This window comes from Lissotriton helveticus, chromosome 3_1 (assembly GCF_964261635.1).
Source record: "Lissotriton helveticus chromosome 3_1, aLisHel1.1, whole genome shotgun sequence".
NCBI classification, from domain to species: Eukaryota; Metazoa; Chordata; class Amphibia; order Caudata; family Salamandridae; genus Lissotriton; species Lissotriton helveticus.
This window is the reverse complement of record NC_136061.1, coordinates 94,801,465-94,820,489: the sequence shown is the minus strand read 5'-3', so window position 1 is coordinate 94,820,489 and position 19,025 is coordinate 94,801,465. Positions and strand designations below refer to the sequence as shown.

General features: G+C 45.4%; 1 protein-coding gene across 6 annotated transcripts in view; it reads left to right on the top strand.

Annotated features, from left to right (window-relative positions):
• The window catches only part of CLUH (CLUH binding protein of NUMT mRNA), a 380,789-nt gene that overhangs the window by 142,517 nt on the left and 219,247 nt on the right, over positions 1 to 19,025 (top strand). For all 6 annotated transcript variants that reach the window (XM_078679315.1, XM_078679314.1, XM_078679317.1 and 3 more), the window contains exon 3: positions 8,667 to 8,838. In XM_078679315.1, coding sequence (XP_078535441.1) covers positions 8,667 to 8,838 — 172 coding nt within the window. The remainder of the gene's footprint in view (positions 1 to 8,666; positions 8,839 to 19,025) is intronic.

Here is a 19,025-nt window from a genome sequence, read left to right as displayed (position 1 = left end):
TGAAGCACCTTCAGCCTCTGGACCTCATGCTGTCTCCACCTCTGAAGCACCTCCAGCCTGTGCATTTCATGCCATCTGCACCTCTGAAGCAGTTCCAACCCCTGTACCTCATGCTGTCTCCCCCTCAGAAGCATCTCCAGCCTGTACAGCTCATGCCATCTGCACTTCTGAAGCACCTTCAGCCTCTGGACCTCATGATGACTCCACCTCTGAAGCACCTCCAGCCTGTGCACATCATGCCATCTGCACCTCTGAAGCACCTTCAGCCTCTGGACCTCATGCTGTCTCCGCCTCTGAAGCACCTCCAGCCTGTGCATTTCATGCCATCTGCACCTCTGAAGCAGTTCCAACCCCTGTACCTCATGCTGTCTCCCCCTCAGAAGCATCTCCAGCCTGTACAGCTCATGCCATCTGCACTTCTGAAGCACCTTCAGCCTCTGGACCTCATGATGACTCCACCTCTGAAGCACATCCAGCCTGTGCACATCATGCCATCTGCACCTCTGAAGCAGTTCCAGCCTCTGGACCTCATGCTGTCTCCACCTCTGAAGCACTTCGAGCCTGTGCACCTCATGCCATCTGCACCTCTGAAGCACTTCCAGCCTGTGCACTTCATGCCATCTGCACCTCTGAAGCACTCCCAGCCTCTGGACCTCATGCTGTCTCCACCTCTGAAGCACCTCCAGCCTGTGCAGTTCATGCCATCTGCACCTCTGAAGCACCTCCAGCCTGTGCACCTCATGCCATGTGCACCTCTGAAGCACCTCCAGCTTCTGTACCTCATACTGTCTCCACCTCTGAAACAGTTCCAGCCTCAGGATCTCATGCTGTCTCCACCTCTGAAGCACCTCCAGCCTGTGCACTTCATGCCATCTGCACCTCTGGAACAGTCCCAGCCTCTATACCTCATGCCATCTGCACCTCTGAAGCAGTTCCAGCCTCTGTACCTCATGCCGTCTCCACCTCTGAAGCGCCTCCAGCCTGTGCAGTTCATGCCATCTGCACCTCTGAAGCACCTCCAGCCTGTGCACCTCATGCCATGTGCACCTCTGAAGCACCTCCAGCTTCTGTACCTCATACTGTCTCCACCTCTGAAACAGTTCCAGCCTCAGGATCTCATGCTGTCTCCACCTCTGAAGCACCTCCAGCCTGTGCACTTCATGCCATCTGCACCTCTGAAGCACTTCCAGCCTGTGCACTTCATGCCATCTGCACCTCTGAAGCACCTCCGGCCTGTGGACTTCATGCCATCTGCACCTCTGAAGCACTCCCAGACTCTGGACCTCATGCTGTCTCCACCTCTGAAGCACCTCCAGCCTGTGCACTTCATGCCATCTGCGCCTCTGGAACAGTCCCAGCCTCTATACCTCATGCCATCTGCACCTCTGAAGCAGTTCCAGCCTCTGTACCTCATGCCATCTGCACCTCTGAAGCACCTCCAGCCTGTGCACCTCATGCCATCTGCACCTCTGAAGCACCTCCAGCTTCTGTACCTCATACTGTCTCCACCTCTGAAACAGTTCCAGCCTCAGGATCTCATGCTGTCTCCACCTCTGAAGCACCTCCAGCCTGTGCACTTCATGCCATCTGCACCTCTGAAGCAGTTCCAGCCTCTGTCCCTCATGCTGTCTCCACCTCTGAAGCACCTCCAGCCTGTGCACTTCATGCCATCTGCACCTCTGAAGCACCTTCAGCCTCTGGACCTCATGCTGTCTCCACCTCTGAAGCACCTCCAGCCTGTGCATTTCATGCCATCTGCACCTCTGAAGCAGTTCCAACCCCTGTACCTCATGCTGTCTCCCCCTCAGAAGCATCTCCAGCCTGTACAGCTCATGCCATCTGCACTTCTGAAGCACCTCCATCCTGTGCACTTCATGCTATCTGCACCTCTGGAGCACCTTCAGCCTCTGGATCGCATGCGGTCTCCACCTCTGAAGCACTACCAGCCTCTGGATCTCATGCGGTCTCCACCTCTGAAGCACTACCAGCCTCTGGATCTCATGCGGTCTCCACCTCTGAAGCACTTCTAGCCTATACACCTCATGCCATCTGCACCTCTGAAGCACTTCCAGCCTCTAGGCCTCATGCTGTTGCCACCTCTGAAGCACCTCCAGCCTGTACAGCTCATGCCATCTGCACCTCTGAAGCACCTTCAGCCTCTGGATCTCATGCGGTCTCCACCTCTGAAGCACTTCCAGCCTCTGGACATCATGCTGTCTCCACCTCTGAAGCACCTCCAGCCTGTGCACTTCATGCCATCTGCACCTCTGGAGGACCTTCAGCCTCTGGATCTCATGCGGTCTCCACTTCTGAAGCACTTCCAGCCTCTGGATCTCATGCGGTCTCCACCTCTGAAGCACTTCCAGCCTATACACCTCATGCCATCTGCACCTCTGAAGCACTTCCAGCCTCTGGACCTCATGCTGTCTCCACCTCTAAAGCACCTCCAGCCTGTACAGCTCATGCCATCTGCACATCTGAAGCACTTCCAGCCTCTGGACCTCGTGCTGTCTCCACCTCTGAAGCACCTCCAGCCTGTGCACTTCATGCAATCAAGACAGATACTATTACCAGACCAAAGGCGTGGCCATGGGGGCAAGTTTTGCCCCAAACTTGGCCATTATTTTCATGGACGCATATGAGCATAGATATGTTTTGAACACTCATAACCCATATAGGAACAGTATCGCCCTCTGGCGGAGGTACATTGATGATGTGCTGATGATCTGGCAAGGGACTAAGACATAACTTAACGCCTCTTATTGTTGGCTCAACACTCAATCCAGGGACATACAAATCTCCTTTGATCACAGCATGGACGAAATACATTTTTTAGATAGTACCATCAAAGCTGAGGAAGAAATACTCCATACCACACTCTATAGGAAAGTCAGTAAACGAAACACACTCTTAAGATACTTCAGCCACCACCCCCGGAGCCTAAGAGATAATTTTACCTTATGGCCAATTTTTGAGGGTTAGGCGTAACTGCTCCAAAAGGGAAGACTATTTCTCTGAATCCACTGACCTACTCAACAGACTGAGAGACAGGGGATATCCCATCAGGCTCCTAAAAAAGGCCAGTAAAAGAGCCTGGTATAACCATACGGAATTCCTTTTGACCCCCAGAGAAAAAGACAATACCACTCAAGACAGGCTCACATGTGTCACCACATTTTGTACCAAGAGCAACCAGATCAAAAAAACGATTAACAAACACTGGCACATGGTTGCTGATGATCTTAACATGCCAGAACCTCCTCTGCATGCGTTCCGCAAAGGCAAAAGCCTAAGGAACACATTGGTCAAATCCCTACTTCCATCAAAAAAGACAAACATCTAGGAACATCTATGGAACATCCCCCCCATCAAGGGCCATTAAAAATGTGGGAGTTGCAAGGCTTGCCCTTTGACTAAGGAAACTAAATACTTCACACACAATGACAATACCTATACGCACAAAGAACACACTAACTGTAACTCCTCTGTAGTCATATATGCCATCCAGTGTCCCTGTGATTTTTTAAACATAGGCCAGACAACACAAAAAATTAAATGTCGCATTTTGCAGCAATGCAGTAAAATAAGATGGGCCACACAGGGAGCACCATTAGTGGAAGATTTCACGAAATTTGGACACAATGCGGAAAGCCTGAGATGGTGGGTGATCGAGAAGGTACATATTAATCCTAGAGGAGGTTGCCTCTCCCATAATCTTAACTACCGGGAATGCAAATGGATTCATACTTTCAATACTATACTCAAGGGATTAAATGAGTATGAGGAAATTGCCCGTCAGGCAGCCAGTCTGCACATTTCCTGAATACATAGCGTAATCAGCCACCGGGAGATACACATTGGCCAATGGGTTCTCCATTTTACATACCTTAGGCTATATGCAAATGGCCCCTTGGTTGCAGGGTACTCCCTGCTTCGACCTGGTACAGGGACCTGGTAACCCCTGTGTACCCCTTTATGCAACACATAGGGTAGACATATTTCCCTCTGTTTAAATCAATGCATATGTGTCAACTATTGTATTAACACTGTATATATGTATATATATTCACTATTGTAATCTTTGCCATTTTATTTTTATTGAATGTAACTGTATATATATATGGTCATGCACTCGGAACGGACTTCTACAGTGCCCACCTTTCACATTAACTGTATATTATATCTATATTGTGTAAACACAATCGCATTCATTGTATATATCGTATCCTCCGGGACATCTGCCTGAGACACATTTGGCGCTCGGAGCCTCTGGGCTCGATTCACACTCGTAGAACGGCAACGTGCACGTTACGCACGCTCCCCCGTCCGGTTTAACTACCGGCGCTGCCGAATCGGCATTCCTTGCCGTTGTCCCTTCAGAGCAACATAGATTGATCGGAGGCATCCTAGATTAAGGTACACTTTAGTTGTAGATATCCGTTCACCTTCGGGTCCCGACTTGATAACTGATTGCATTATGGCCTAGTTTCCATCTCCGCGTCAGTTTCACCTGGGTAGTCTTATTGTTTATCGGATGCCAGGAGGTGGAGCTCAGGCATCCGGCGGACGCTGTTTTACTAATTAATTCCTGCATCTGAGCATCTGTCTGCCTGTTAATTTTGGGGCGCTTGGCTATTTATGCACGAGGAATTACACCCTCACTCCCTGATTTTTAGCAACTGCCCAGCGAACTCTTGATTTTTATCCAAATTGATCATCATGGCCCATAATGACACATAGTTTTAAATACTTTTTAGGAAGTGGTTCTCATCACTATCATCATTCACGGATGGTTATGACATATGGTGTTGAAGTCTCTGCACACCGGAGTACCCGTACCCCTGGCGATATTGGGCCAGTTGTCTCATTTATGGATTATACACCTGAGTAGCCAGGCCCGGCACCAGGTTTAGGTCAATAGATATTAACTTGACCTTTTAGCTTGACCACACACACATACAGCGCCCTATCTAACTAAGCATTCTTAATCACAAATTGCCATACAACTAACACCACGCTAAACTTACTTGGCACACTAGAGCACATCTGTTGCTTGTTGTGTTACTAATGTGATTACACCTTCCATTTCTGAACGTACTTCTCAGCTGTCACAGTTGTTAGTTCAGCTACTGGCTCCTCTAATTTGTAATTTTATTCTTGTTTATTTCTATTTTCACCTTTCTAATATTCGAAGGTATAGAAGCAGCATGTGAAACAAAGTGAAAGTAGACTGTGTGCAGGCAATGTGCGGCCACCTGGATAGAAGATAGAACTGAACTTAATTTACACACTTTACAAATACCTCCAAATTAGCCACTGCTTGGATTTTGCCAGAAACAACATTTTGTGCCAGAACATACTTGTCCAGGGCCGGGACACTAGCAAAAGAGTGCTTGTTCTCTTTGTCACTAAATCTGATTTCCACACCTTAGTGTCGTGGGAGAGAAAACGACCCATAATTTCCAGATGCCTTTCACTGAAGGATATTAAGCAATCAGAATGCTAGCTGGAGTTCACAGAGCATTGAACTAACTAATAGATTGGGCTTTTGTTTAATGAACGGATGTCAGTTGGTGCTTGTGATGCCTTCGTTTTATATCATGGACTATTGGCATGCAGCTCCAGACTCGCTGGTGAACAGGTTTACTATTTGCGATGTGCAGAATATTTCTCAATTTTTCTCCTTTCCGAAGTTTCCAGGTTTGCCTTTGCTTGAGTGAAGTATTTTTTTCCAATAGTATGAAATCACTTTCACAGAAAATTCAGTTAATTTTCAATGTAATAAAACCCAGCCAAGCTGGATTGATTTATTCTGTGGAAGATTATCGTTTGTTGAGTTTTCTATGTATAGTGTTAATGTGCAGGAAAAGACAAACTGTTCTGCGAATTGTGTGCAGAACAGTTGAGTTACTGTTCAGTAAGGGTGCTTGCAACATAAATAGCAAAGTGGCATGGTGCACTGTCGCACGCTTCATAAAGTTACAAAGTTTTCCGTAGACTTTTTCTAAGGATAAAAAAGAAATCATACTTATCTGTTTTTGCCAGATAAATCTACGTCAAGGACGCACACCTTTCCTTTCAAAAATGATTATTTTCTAGTTTTATCATGCAACTGGTTAAAAATTGACCCAAGCAATGAGTATAGGTCCCTTATCGCATCATTGGACGTGATGTAACGGGCAGACCTTTGTGGCTGCCGGGTGCTTAATACAGCACCAACCTCGGGGCTGATCGGCCCTAACTCTCTTATCACAAGTTCCAATCGAGACACTTCCCATCCATGGACATAGAAGCATGACGGAGGGACGTGAATGGCCATTTGCCCTTTGATGATTACAGTAAACATAACTATGCCCTGAAGAAATCCAGTATTTGGACGAAACGCGTTAGCTGTTTAGTGCTGTAACCATTGGATGTTTTATACAAGCAAAAATAAACAAAATAATTGGAAAAAATATTTTGACAATTGATTGAGTCTTTTTTTAAAATTTTATTTTTTACCATTTGTGGTGCACCGCTAGTTGTGTTATGTTTATACTTTGACCATATGGTTGCATCCTTAGGCAGCGGGTGCTTTTAGTGAGTGTACACAGACATGTTAAAAATAGATCCGTTGGACATATATTGTGGGAAAGGATGAGGTGCTGTTTCAATGGTATGCTGTCCTGATCATTTATTGCATAGGTCCCAGAAGGGCATGATGCACCCTAAAGCACAGAAATGGAGGCAAGTTATCCTTGTGACGTGGGGTCTTGTGTGTAATACTCTTGTTGGGAGCTATATCTCCTCACCCGGACTAACTTGTGAGTATCCCATAATACCATTATGCTGGATCAATTCAGACCTTCCCTTAAAATACCTTGGCCTCACTGAATGAGAAATTAGGTTGGAAGTGATCAGTTTTCGAATTGAAAATGTGGCACCATGATGCCTTTAGGTTATGAAGTGCTTGATAAGTGTGTGCTAATGCTTTGTAGCGTGAGGTCAGGAAATCGTTGAAGGCCACATGAGAGCTGTGAATCAAGGGGTATGTCAGTAGTAATTCCCCCAATTGCTCAGGTACAGTGTAGTAGATGTACAGGTCGATATACAAGGCCCTTTATTCCTCACCTTTTTTATAACTGACAGCAGAGACACCCTGCTACAGGTGGCGTTGCAGTTAGGCAGTGAACTGTCAGGTCAGGGAGTTGCTGATTTGTAAATGAAGAAAGGTTGGAGGAAAGAAAGTGAGAGAGAAGTAGAAAGGTATAGAGAAGAGAAAAGGAGAGGTTGAAAGAGCGTGGGAGCCAGAAGGATGAAGGAAGAGTTTGACGAAAGTGGCAAATAGGTATAATTTAATGGTGTATAGAGTAGAGTTTTCCTATAAAACTAAGACAACCAAATTGCCTGGTGTGGGAAGAGAAGGCCCAAGACCATGAGTACCTGTATGACCGGACAAGCAGGCTGAAACCTCTTCACAGGTTGTCTCATACGTGACAGCCCCCACCCGTACTATGGGGACAAATCAGTACTCTTGGCCAAACCTGAACCAGGAAGTAGAAGATCTGCAGAGAGGGTGTTATACCTTATCTGCACCTCTACTGGCTTTATGGAAATCCATATATGTCTGCTAAAGTATGAGAGTGACAGTGAATTGTACTGTTCATCCTACACTTTGTAGGTAGTATCACAGTCTGAGGCGGATCACTCTAATTCTTAAATGGTATTTATTTCTCCTTCAAAAACATACGGTTCCATAGTTGTTGCATATTAAAGTTGCTACCAAATACTAATTCCAACTGATGATCTGGTGGGTCCTGTGGGTGCTCCTAGTCCCACGTGTGCCGTTGTCAACCAAAAATTGTGATGGCGATTGGACAGTTTTGAGGTACTGGTCTTTGAAATTTCTGCCATCATCAATCCCATTGAAAAAAATTGCCTTTGGTAGACCGATCTGGGGCCAGATGGATCTCATCTTCGACTGTGCCCACAGCCTTAAATATTTAATATTTACCAGTAGCCTTGTGCGTTTTTCCCCAGTACTTTGACATCCTCATGCGCAATCTGGGTAGAGGGCTTGCTCATTGCATTACGTTTTTGTGCTTTGTCTGCCATATGGGCTCTGGCCACTTGGTTGCTTCAACTTGCATCCAGTGCCACTGAGAATATGTTGGCAGCATTCTGTGTGGCACCTCCACTCCATTGACTGAGCATTGGGTTTCCAGAGACACGAGTGTTCCCAAAATTAGCTATGGACTTTAACCAAAAGAAATAGTGTTCTTTCTTTCTTAGCACCGTCCTGCCACTATTTATCCTACTTCTCGATGTCCAAGACTTCCATATGCTTCCTGCTCTAGAGTGATCTGGAATTGCTTTAAAAATGCTACTCATCCAAAACTTAAACGTCGTTCACACTGTAGGGTAGAAAGCCTTGCTACAATCACTGACTTTAAAACATAGCCTTCCATTAATGTTTTTTTTGTTTAGAGCAAGATTGCTTCAAGTCTCACTGAAGTGTGGTCAACATCATGCTTAACATGTTCACACAAGCAATGCATTGTGTGCCCTGTGTGTGTGCTCTAAGAGTCTTCTGTGCGATAAGTATGGAACCCCCCAGTATGATTCTACTGTGCATCAATTACTGTTTTTTGCTTTTAGCAATAGCATGTTTCTAATTCCCCTACCAGGTCTCTCCTCAGGAAATGGTGCAAGAGATTCACCAGGTGCTCATGGACCGAGAGGACACCTGCCACCGCACCTGCTTCTCCATGCAGCTGGATGGCAACGTACTTGACAACTTTTCCGAACTTAAGAGCATTGAAGGGCTCCAGGAGGGGGCACTGTTGAAAGTGGTGGAAGGCAAGTATTAATTTGAAAAACGTAGTGCACCGGGCTTAGTGCTGGAGATACACAATGTAGCGCATAAACCATAGAACTGGATTCTATTCAATTAGCCAAAGACTTCATATTTTATCAAAATATATATTTTTAATTACATTTCTTGTTTTTCTTTTATATTGCTATTTTATGATAAATTAGTTCGTCTTTTTCACAATACAGTACATATTTTATAAAAATCATACAGACATATATACAACAATTTGTCCAAGAGCCTATTTGTGTCTCTATCTTTCCCTAACTATTAACAAACCACAGGTTATCAAACGGTATGTTTTGGTTTAAGGAGCATGAGTGTCTTTGGTTATAACATAACTTCCTTGGTAAATATAGTACAAATGTTGTACTGAGTAGATGGACAACAAGCCTATCACAGTTAATCTTCAGTACAATAAAAACTGGTCTCAGATGTTAATTTGTTTGCACCATATATACCCTTGATTTTAACAAGACGCTGGTAAAAGATGTTTGGCTTCACCAACGCGTTTCGGCCGTAGCCTTCCTCAGGGTGTTAACACCAATGGTTAACTAAAAACGAGGGGGAAATTATTTATTAGAACATTGTACAATTCCAGATCCATGGTATAAGCTGCGGCTATCATCAATATCCATATGTGGTCCCATAATGAACCCTCCATATACAATTTTCTACTGGTTCTAAGAACTCAAAAGTTCAGCACTCCACTGTCACAGGTATCCGCAAGGATATTAGGAAACAATACAAACATATAACAAACTATACTATAAATTCTTCAAGTGATGTCCTTAAAAACACTCATTTTAAGGGCTGTCAACTAAAAATCTGGGGCTGGGACCTTAGTTTTACTCTAAAGTTTGTAAGAGATGCCCATAATTGTCCACACCCCTTTCTTGGTTTGCTGTTCTTTACATAAAGGGCGGATATCCTATCTCGCTAAGTCTTTGGATTGAAAGTTCCAATTGATTGCCCAGAGAGAGATCAATACATAGATGTATTTTGTGTCCGTAGCCATCTGTGTGGAACTGCTTTCTTTTTGATCATGACTAGCTCTCTCATAGTCCTATCAATAGCATAACATGTATTGATATCTTACCAACACTCTTCAAGTCTTTAACTACATAACTTCCTTTTTAATTTCTGTGACTTTTCAGCAGTAAAGATTCTAGAGGGGTATAGGACAAAAGAGTTTTACTCACAACTGCTACTCTAATTGTAGTGGTGCTATAGGATAAGTTGTTTGGTCGCTTACCTAAAATATCAAATAATATGTTTCAATTTTTGTCATTCCTTCAGGGTTGTAGAGTAGAAGTAGACGGATCAATGATTATAGTTTGAGCGTTATAAAACAGAGCTGAAAGTATGAATTGGGTTTGCATTACTGCATTTAGCTATGTTGTAGTTGTTCCTACCAATCTATTATTGTGACCACTAACGTGATTGTACCCAACTTATACAGGTATATTGTATATACTGCTAAATAGCTTACCAAGCTTATCTATCTAAGTAATCTTCCTCAATAAGCAGCACCTTATGCGATTCTCAATATGAAGGTGGATAAAATGTTCTTTAGGATCTATCGATTATTATGGCAAATCTGTAAATATAAATAGACCAAAATCAGTTACTGTCGCTTACCCGAAGATTTGTCTCTCTAGGCTTGTTGAAAGTCAGTATCCCTCTCACAACTTTGTATAGAAAGTTGCCTATACCTTTTAGATTTAATTCCATTCTTAACGGTATTTTTTCTGATCTATTGTGGGTGTGGATATTACTGTTTATTATAATATAATAACCTCTAGGTTTTATAGATGTCTCCACGTTTTAAACGATCTAAAATTTTATATTTGCACACATTTCGGTATGAAGGAGGAGTGATTCATGATGTCACCTGCCGGGCCCAAAGAGAGAAAAATAGAGAGAAAATGACTTACTACTTAAGTTATACTAATGCTACTACTGAATTTCTCCTTATCGTAAGTCCTACATCAATATAGGTCCCTTATTATTTATGAGTATGTCTAAACATATTCATGTTTGGGTAAGAAGCGCGACCATGTGTTTTAAAACGGCTAAGCTCTTACATGGATTGCTGCATTATAATTGTCTTGATATTCTCATATATTGCAATCTAATCAAAGATGTGGGTATCAACATAAGTCACATACTTTGTTCAAGAGGCATAATCTAACGTATTAAGTTCCTTTGAAGGGGAGAATATGTCTCTTGTCTTTGTATTAGGTCAGTTTACTAAAATCTACAGATAAACCCGCTTATTTAATTATATAGGTTGCAACATTTTGTTCATAGTTATATTCTCGTGTATAGCATCCTAAATAAAACTATCGGTATCAAAGGCGTGCCGTTATATAGTAGGTCCCCTTAAAAGCAAAAACTAACTCTTATCGCTCTGTTCGTTGAATTAAATTCAACAGTAAACTTGCATACTCTCTTGCCCCGTATGACATTATTTATCGATATCTTACTTCCATTGCGGTTGCTGGTGGATCAAACGTGTGCAGACCCGATCGAGAGCGCGGCGAATCTAAGCACAGCTTTTAAACTGGCCATTCGCTAATTGCTTGCGTTACGTAGGCACCCATTACGTAATGATGTAATATTGCCATTGCTCTTTTATCTGCAACACGTTGTTTGTGGCGGCCATCTTAGAGGTTGTGGATTGATTCTAATCAAGTATTAATGACTATAATAACAGATAATACTTGGTTCGATCGTTGTCCAAAAACTGTATATTAACAATTATCGATTATTATTAATATATATAGTTAATCAACAAACAATATATGCTAAATATCATGGTTACTTCTGTTCCCTATTTATTTCAAATATGACAGGGATTAGTACATTACTAAGCATGGTATTGATGATAGTAGCTGCTCAGCTATGCATGAAAATAGTAACTATGCCGATTTCATGTGAGTGATATTATACTGTCCGTTATCTATTGCAGATAACTGCTGTTATCTGCAACGCGTTTTTTGTGGCGGCCATCTTAGACTTTACAAATTAATTATAGATAACTTGATAACCAGATAGTAATTGGTTCGATGGTTAGCCCACAACTCTATGTTAATAATTGTCGATATTTATTCATATATCTAGTAAATCAAAGAACGATATGTTCAAAATATTGCGGTTACTTCTATTGCCTATTCATTGCAATTATCAAAGGGATTAGCACATTACCGTGCATGGTACGGATGACGGTTGCTGCTCAGTTATGCCTAGAATTAATAACTATGCCGGTGATACTACACTGTCCTCACATGGTCCCACTGGCCTCACATGGTTACAAGACTATAACGCCTTTAAATGGGCAACTTCTTAACGTGTGTTATATGTAATAGTCTGGAATATAGCTTGCCATTATGTTATCAAGTAAAAGGATGCAACTAAATGCGCCATATTGGCGTTGGATCTACACTACCATATGGTATCGCCAAATTATCAAGTGTCATGTGCCGACTCAATTGAACAATGAATTAACATCTTATTTAATTGCCCGATCCCATAGTATTTCATGGTTCAGTCCATTAGTTACTGTATTTAAGGTGAAAATCCAATAAACTTCTCTTGTTTTTCGAATGGATTCCATGGATTTACCTCCCTTATGCGAGATCCTCTCCAGTATGTACCAGTGCATTTCATCTGGCTTATGGTTCTTTTCTAAATAGTGACCTACTATCGGTGCTGTTGTTTTTTTTGTCCTAATAGCGGACTTGTGTTCAGTTATCCTTACATTGAGGGCTCTCCGTGTTTCACCCACATAGCCCAAATCGCATGAGCAAATTATCAAGAAAATGACATTAGATGTCTTGCAATTATTAACGTCAGTAGGTGTTATTGTTTGACCATTGAATAGGAGTGTGGGTGCCTCTATTGCTGCCTCACAGGATTTGCAGTTGGCACATTTAAAGTTACCTACCACTGGTTGAAGACCAGTGATGCTCCTTTGTTTGGACGCTCCTATCTGGTTCATACGAGAACCCACCACATGATCTTTGATGTTTCTGTTTCGTTTGTAGGCAAACATGGGTTTAGCTAGTGTGTCTCTATTTGGGACATCTGCATTCAAAATTTGCCAGGTGGAGTATACTGCTTGCCTTATCCTCTCATTTAACATAGAATGCAGAGTAATGAATATGAGAGCAGTGTCTTTTTTAGTATTGGTCTTATGCAGGAGATGTTGTCGATCATAAAATCGGGCCCTTTTGTAAGAGTCTCAGACAATTTTTCTGGGGTAACCCCTAGCTAGGAACTTGATCTTCATGTTCTCTGCTTTGCTGTTGTAGTCACTCAATTAACATGTATACTTTAAAAAATGCTCACAATCTTCTCGCAGCCACGCTCTATTAACAAAAAGCATACAGCAAGCCCAGGGCTTTAAGTGTGCTGGGTCCTGCTGATGCTGAGTTTTTAAGCCGGTGCTGAGACAGGTCCCAATCAGGCTCTACATTTTTGCCCTCACCTTTAGGGTAAAAAATAAATCTCAAATGCTGAAAGCCTTTGGTTTAACTTCAGAGGAATTTTTATAGATCATTTCAGAACTGAGGCATTTTCAATATATTCAACAAAGCTGTAGTTGTTGCTTATTTATCCTATGCAACTAACAACCATTGACAAAGTCAATAGTCCTGGGTTGTTTTAGGTATAATGTTACTTATTGTATTATATATCTGAATGCAATGACAGAGGCAGTACAATAACGGTCGGGCGGCTCACTATGCTAAGCAAAGATTTTTTGCTTACATGTTTTTACGCCACGACCTTAATTACATCGGGTACGCCCCTTTGAGAGACCCGCCAGTTCCTTCATCCCACTTAAAGCCCTGAGCAAGCCTAAAAGCACCATGCGTGATTTCAGAATCACTAACATATATTAGTGACTCTGAATGCACACATGGTGGACATCTATGTACATTCCCCCCCTCCTGCGTATCCAAGAAACCATCTTCAGAGCGGATAAGTGAACTCATGATTATCAATTTTAAAGAGTGGAGTAACCCCCGCCTTGGTAGAGCCAGCTCTGTTCTGTAGAGTCTTGCCCGGATGACCATGAATAATTCTTAAACCGATTATTGCAAATATTATTCTCCTTTCATTTATTTTTAATCTGGGTAATGTGTGAGATTGTATTATAGACCTGTTTTGACAAATGTGGTTTTGTTTAATGCAGCATCCATAAAAAAATATTTTAGATTTAAACAGGATCTCGGATATGAGAAATGGGAGGATGTCACAGTGATTATGTGCAGTAGTATTAGTGGGTTTCTACTGTGTTACAATATTGGAAAAATACATCACTAACCCTGAATATTAACTATAAACACATTTGGAATTTGAACCAATGTGTCTGTGCACTGTTTGTGATCTGGCCAAAAGGACACGAGAAAGCTGAACCTGGATCATAAATTCAAAGCTGATCCGCACAGAGGCCCCCAAAATACGTTTGGCTGAGGGCGCTCAAAGTCCTTAAGATGTCCCTGAGCCGCCGCTATGTAGTTAGTTAGTAAAGAAGAGGTTCCCTGGCACTGTGGAATGAGGCTGGTTGCCCCGTTTTCCTAATATATATATTAGTGTAGCTTTGTCGTGGTTGCAGATGCTCTGCACTTTCTCATTTCGAACATGGCACAACCATTGTACGACAGTCACCAATACGAAGGCCACCCCCCCTGGCTGGACTGGCCTTAGCAGGCATCAGGTGTTTGCCTGGAAGGCTGGGGGTCAGTTTTGGAGGAGTGGGGGTTAGTTGTGTTACTGGGGGCGGTTTTGCAGCGATGTCCAATATGGGCCCTCAGTAACAAAAGCACCAGTGCTGGGGACCGAGTTTAAGCAGTAGTGCTTGACACTTGGGCCTCTCCCCTTCCCCACCTCTGGTGGGTGGGAACCAATGCGGCAAAATTGCCCCCGCTACTTTGAGTTCCCAGTCCGGCCCTGCCTGCCCCATCAAACAGGCCTCCTCCGTTCCAGTACCTAGGTCATTTATCTGCACAATCAAGCAGGAACTCCATTGTCAGAACCTCTGTCGCTGCACCCACACATGCGTTCAGGTTCTTGGCGTACATTGCCGTAGCTGGAGTGTACAGAAACCTCACACTGCCGCACACAAAGGAAAAAAATAGAGCGAACATTGGCAGCTAGCCAATACTCCGTGATTATGGACATCAGGGGATTGTCTTGAGCAATAGAGTGACGAGGTGTCTAGATTCAGCAAATTAAAAGGTGCCTCAATGGTGATGGAAAGACTTATAATTCTTGAACTCAGTTTGAAACCTATCCCTCATGAACTGAGTTCATTTCAAGAAGGTTATATGGTAGAGATTAGTTCAGCTGTTGCTTTACATGCTTAGTGGGATATTGCTTCAACATACTGCTCAGGACTTTTGTTTAAATGTTAATAAAATGCTATTAAAAAGAAACAATACTCTACACACAGTTTCTAAAAAAAAGAATAATTCTTTAATCATAAGTGATGACACTGTTATCTCTTCCAACAGCGCAGAAAGATTCAGTTAAAAGACCTTGTACGACAGAGTGGTTCGATTTCGCAAGTTTGCTCTTAGACAGGAGATTAGCAAATGCTTTTGTCTCCTAGAACTTCTCTTTGTTTCCCTGCACCCCCTTTTGTACCGCTTTTGGCCGCCATAAGTGTGGCAGGGTATGCTCAGACATGAGTCCCTTGCTCATTTTGCCACTGGATTCAAGCAAGCCGGGCTGAAGACGGCTGTAATGCCAGAAACCGGTCCTCGGAAGCTTGTTTCCGGTCCTGGGAAGGCATGGCTTGGCAGTTCGGGCTGGACTGTTCCCATGAGGCACAGGGTCACACTGATTTGCATATAGCCATGTCTGAACTGGGGTGGCAGAGTGGGCTAAAGAACGGTGATGGATTAAACCCAGATCTTTTGACTGGGTGTGAGTGTTTGATTGGTTCAGATGCTCCGTCCATTACCACCCCCTTTTGTATCACAGGACTCAAGGCAAAGTTTAGATCGTTGTTACACTGTTCGCCAAGGCTAGTGCACTTCGTAGCGCTCCTGTACGCTCCGTTCGATTTGATAAGCAATGCCCATTAAGTCTCACGCGCCACGCGTTACCGCGCGTACGGCGCGGCTGACGTACACAAGGGGTACGAGTCGTAGCACTCCTGTGCGACCCGTACCTTGATGATGAAAAGCGGCTTTCAAAGTGACACGCGCCCCGCGGACACTGCAGTCTGGAGCGCGGTGTACGTTACAGACGTACCAGGGGCTTGTTTAGGAAAGAGGCGGTGCGGGTCGTAGGCTGTAGCGAGACCCGCACGCCATACAGTTCACGGCTTTGAAGTCACAGTACCTTTGCTTGTAGTTTGGTGCGGGCGGGGGGAAGATCCGACGTCCCACGCAGCAGTGCCTTCCTCCTTCGATGCGAGCTACGGCTCGATGGCTCAGCAGTCTGTCCACCTTGAGGGCAGCGATGCATTGTGGGGTAGGCTCTTGACCTCTGCCTACGCTCCCATCCTGAAGAGGAGGGAAGCGGCTTGAGGCGATGCAAGCGGCGAGGCGCTTTCAGCAGGGCGTCGCACGAAGGGGTGAGCCCAGGCGGAGTCCGTCTTTAATTTGTGAGCTGCGCCTCGGGGGCCACAAGATCACGATGCTCGGACCGGACGGGTCCCTTCTTGCGTTACGAGCTCCGGCTCGATTTTGCAGCATTCACGGTGCTCGGGCCTGGCAGGGCTGGCCTTTACTGTGTGAGTTGCGGCGCGATCGCCCAGGAGTCGTGTTGCTCGGTGGGACAGGGGTGCACAGGCTCTCCGAGTGCGTGGCAAGCTTCACATCGCACTCAGTTCTCCGTGGTTAGCGCGGCAGGGGAAGACAGCACCTTCAGCAGCTTTCTTCTTCAGGGGGGTAGAGTTTCTTCATGGCACAAACAGGATCTAATGTTTAGGAGCAGGTCTCCTACTTTTGTACACAGTTTCTTTTGTCTTTGCAGGCCAGGGGGCCTTAGCCTGGTTCAACCCAGTTTTGGAGCACTTTGTTTTGGAGACTCTTGCTGTTTCTTTCAGGGTGCAGGGCAGAGACATCAGACGCTCCGCAGGAGGTGGAGCCAGCATTGTGGTGACAGAGCACAGCCCTATTCAGAGTCAAGGGGCACTCCTCCCACCTATCCTGGGGGTAATCGTCTGAAGGTGCTACTCCTTCCCCTTTGGGCCTGCCCCCCATCCCCAGCCATGCCACCTCCGTTTCACTGCATGTCGGGGGATAACTTTGCACTTCTCCAACAGGAAGTCATGGCCCTCATGGCCAAGGGGGCCATCAAGCTCGTTCCTGCACCAGAAGTAGGACGTGGTTGTTATTCTCACTACTTTCTGGTCCCCAAGAAGGAGAAAAGGGGCCTCAAGAACGTCAATCGCTTCCTCCGGACGGAGAAGTTCAAGATGTTGACTCTGGCTCAGGTCTTGGCTGACCTTGACCCTTGAGACTGGATGGTAGCGTTGGACTTGCAGGACGCATATTTTCATATCCCCGTCCTGCTGGCCCACCGGCGTTATCTGCGGTTCACAGTAGGCCAGGAGCATTTTCAGTTTTCTGTGCTTCCCTTCTTCCTTACCAGTGCCCCTCGGGTGTTCACGAAAGTGATGGCGGTGGTCGTGGCTCATCTGCGCAGATCAGGGGTTTCAGTCTTCCCCTATCTCGACGACTGGTTGTTGTAGGCGGGCTCGCCCCAGGCTGTCATCTCCCACCTCCAGACTCTGGCCGACCTCCTGCATTTGCTGGTGTTCTCCATCAACATGCCGAAGTCGCACCCGAGTCCCTCTTAGAAGCTCCCCTTCATCTGAGCGGTTCTGGATTAGACGCGTTTTCGGATTTATCCTTCCAAGCAGCGAGTCTGGGATATTCAGGCTTTGATTCGGATCTTTCAGCCTCTATCCTGGGTTTGTCAGGATGACCCTCCTGGGCCTGATGGCCTCCTGCACCCTGCTAGTGCAACATGCCAGATGGCATATGCGGGCTCTGCAGTGGGACCTGAAGTTTCAGTGGGCACAGCATCAGGGAACCAGTCCGATTACGTCCAGATCTCGGAGGGCACTGCCCGGCAATTACAGTGGCGGCTCACGAATTTCGATTGGGTCAGTGACAGATCCCTCTCCTTTCCCAAACCGGAGCACACAGTGGTGACCGATGCGTCCCTCCTGGGATGGGGTGGCCACTTGGGAGAGGCGGAGACCAGAGGCCTCTGGTCTCCGGCGAAGTCCCGGCTCCATATCAATCTTTTGGAGCTACCGGTGATCCGACTTGCACTGAAGGCATTCCTTCCCTCTGTCCGGGGAAGTGTGGTGTAGGTGTTCACTGACAACACCACCGCCATGTGGTATTGCTACAAACAGGGCGGGCTGGGGTCGTGGACCCTATGTTGGAAGGCTCTGCGCCTCTGGACATGGCTGGAACATCAAGACATTACCTTGGTGGTTCAACACCTGGCAGGTTGTCTGAACGCCAGCGCGGACGAACTTAGCCACCTGTGCTTGATGGATCACGAATGGTGTCTGAACTAGGACGTAGAGCAAGGTCTCTTTCTGCAGTGGGGAGAGCCTTGGTTACATCTATTCACCACCGAATAGAACGCGCAATGTCATCAGTTCTGCGCGTTGGCACTTTCAAGGCGACACTCGCTCTGTGACGCTTTTCGTCGCGAGTGGAGTTGCGGTCTGTTGTACGCCTTTCCGCCTATACCACTTCTGCCCAGAGTATTGAAGAAGATTCGGCGCGCCCGGGCCCAAGTCATCCTTGTGGCTCCGGATTGGGCACGAAGATACTGGTATCCCGAGCTACTCAGCATGGTTATCGATCCCCCGATCCGACTGCCTTTTCGGGAGGTTCTTCTGTCGCAGCAGTAGGGGACGGTCCTCCACCTGAGCCTGTCCAGTCTCCACCTCCATGCGTGGAGATTGAGCGGCGACAGTTGACAGCTTTCGATCTTCCTCCCCAAGTCTGTGATGTCATTCTGGCAGCCAGGCGTTCATCCACTAAGATGACATACGCCTGCAGGTGGAACAAATTTGTGGCTTAGTGCACAGCGAAGGCTGTGGATCCCCTTTATGCCCCTCTTTCTGAGGTCCTTCTGTTCCTTCTATCTTTGGCCCAGCAGGGTTCTGCTCTGGGCACTATCAAAG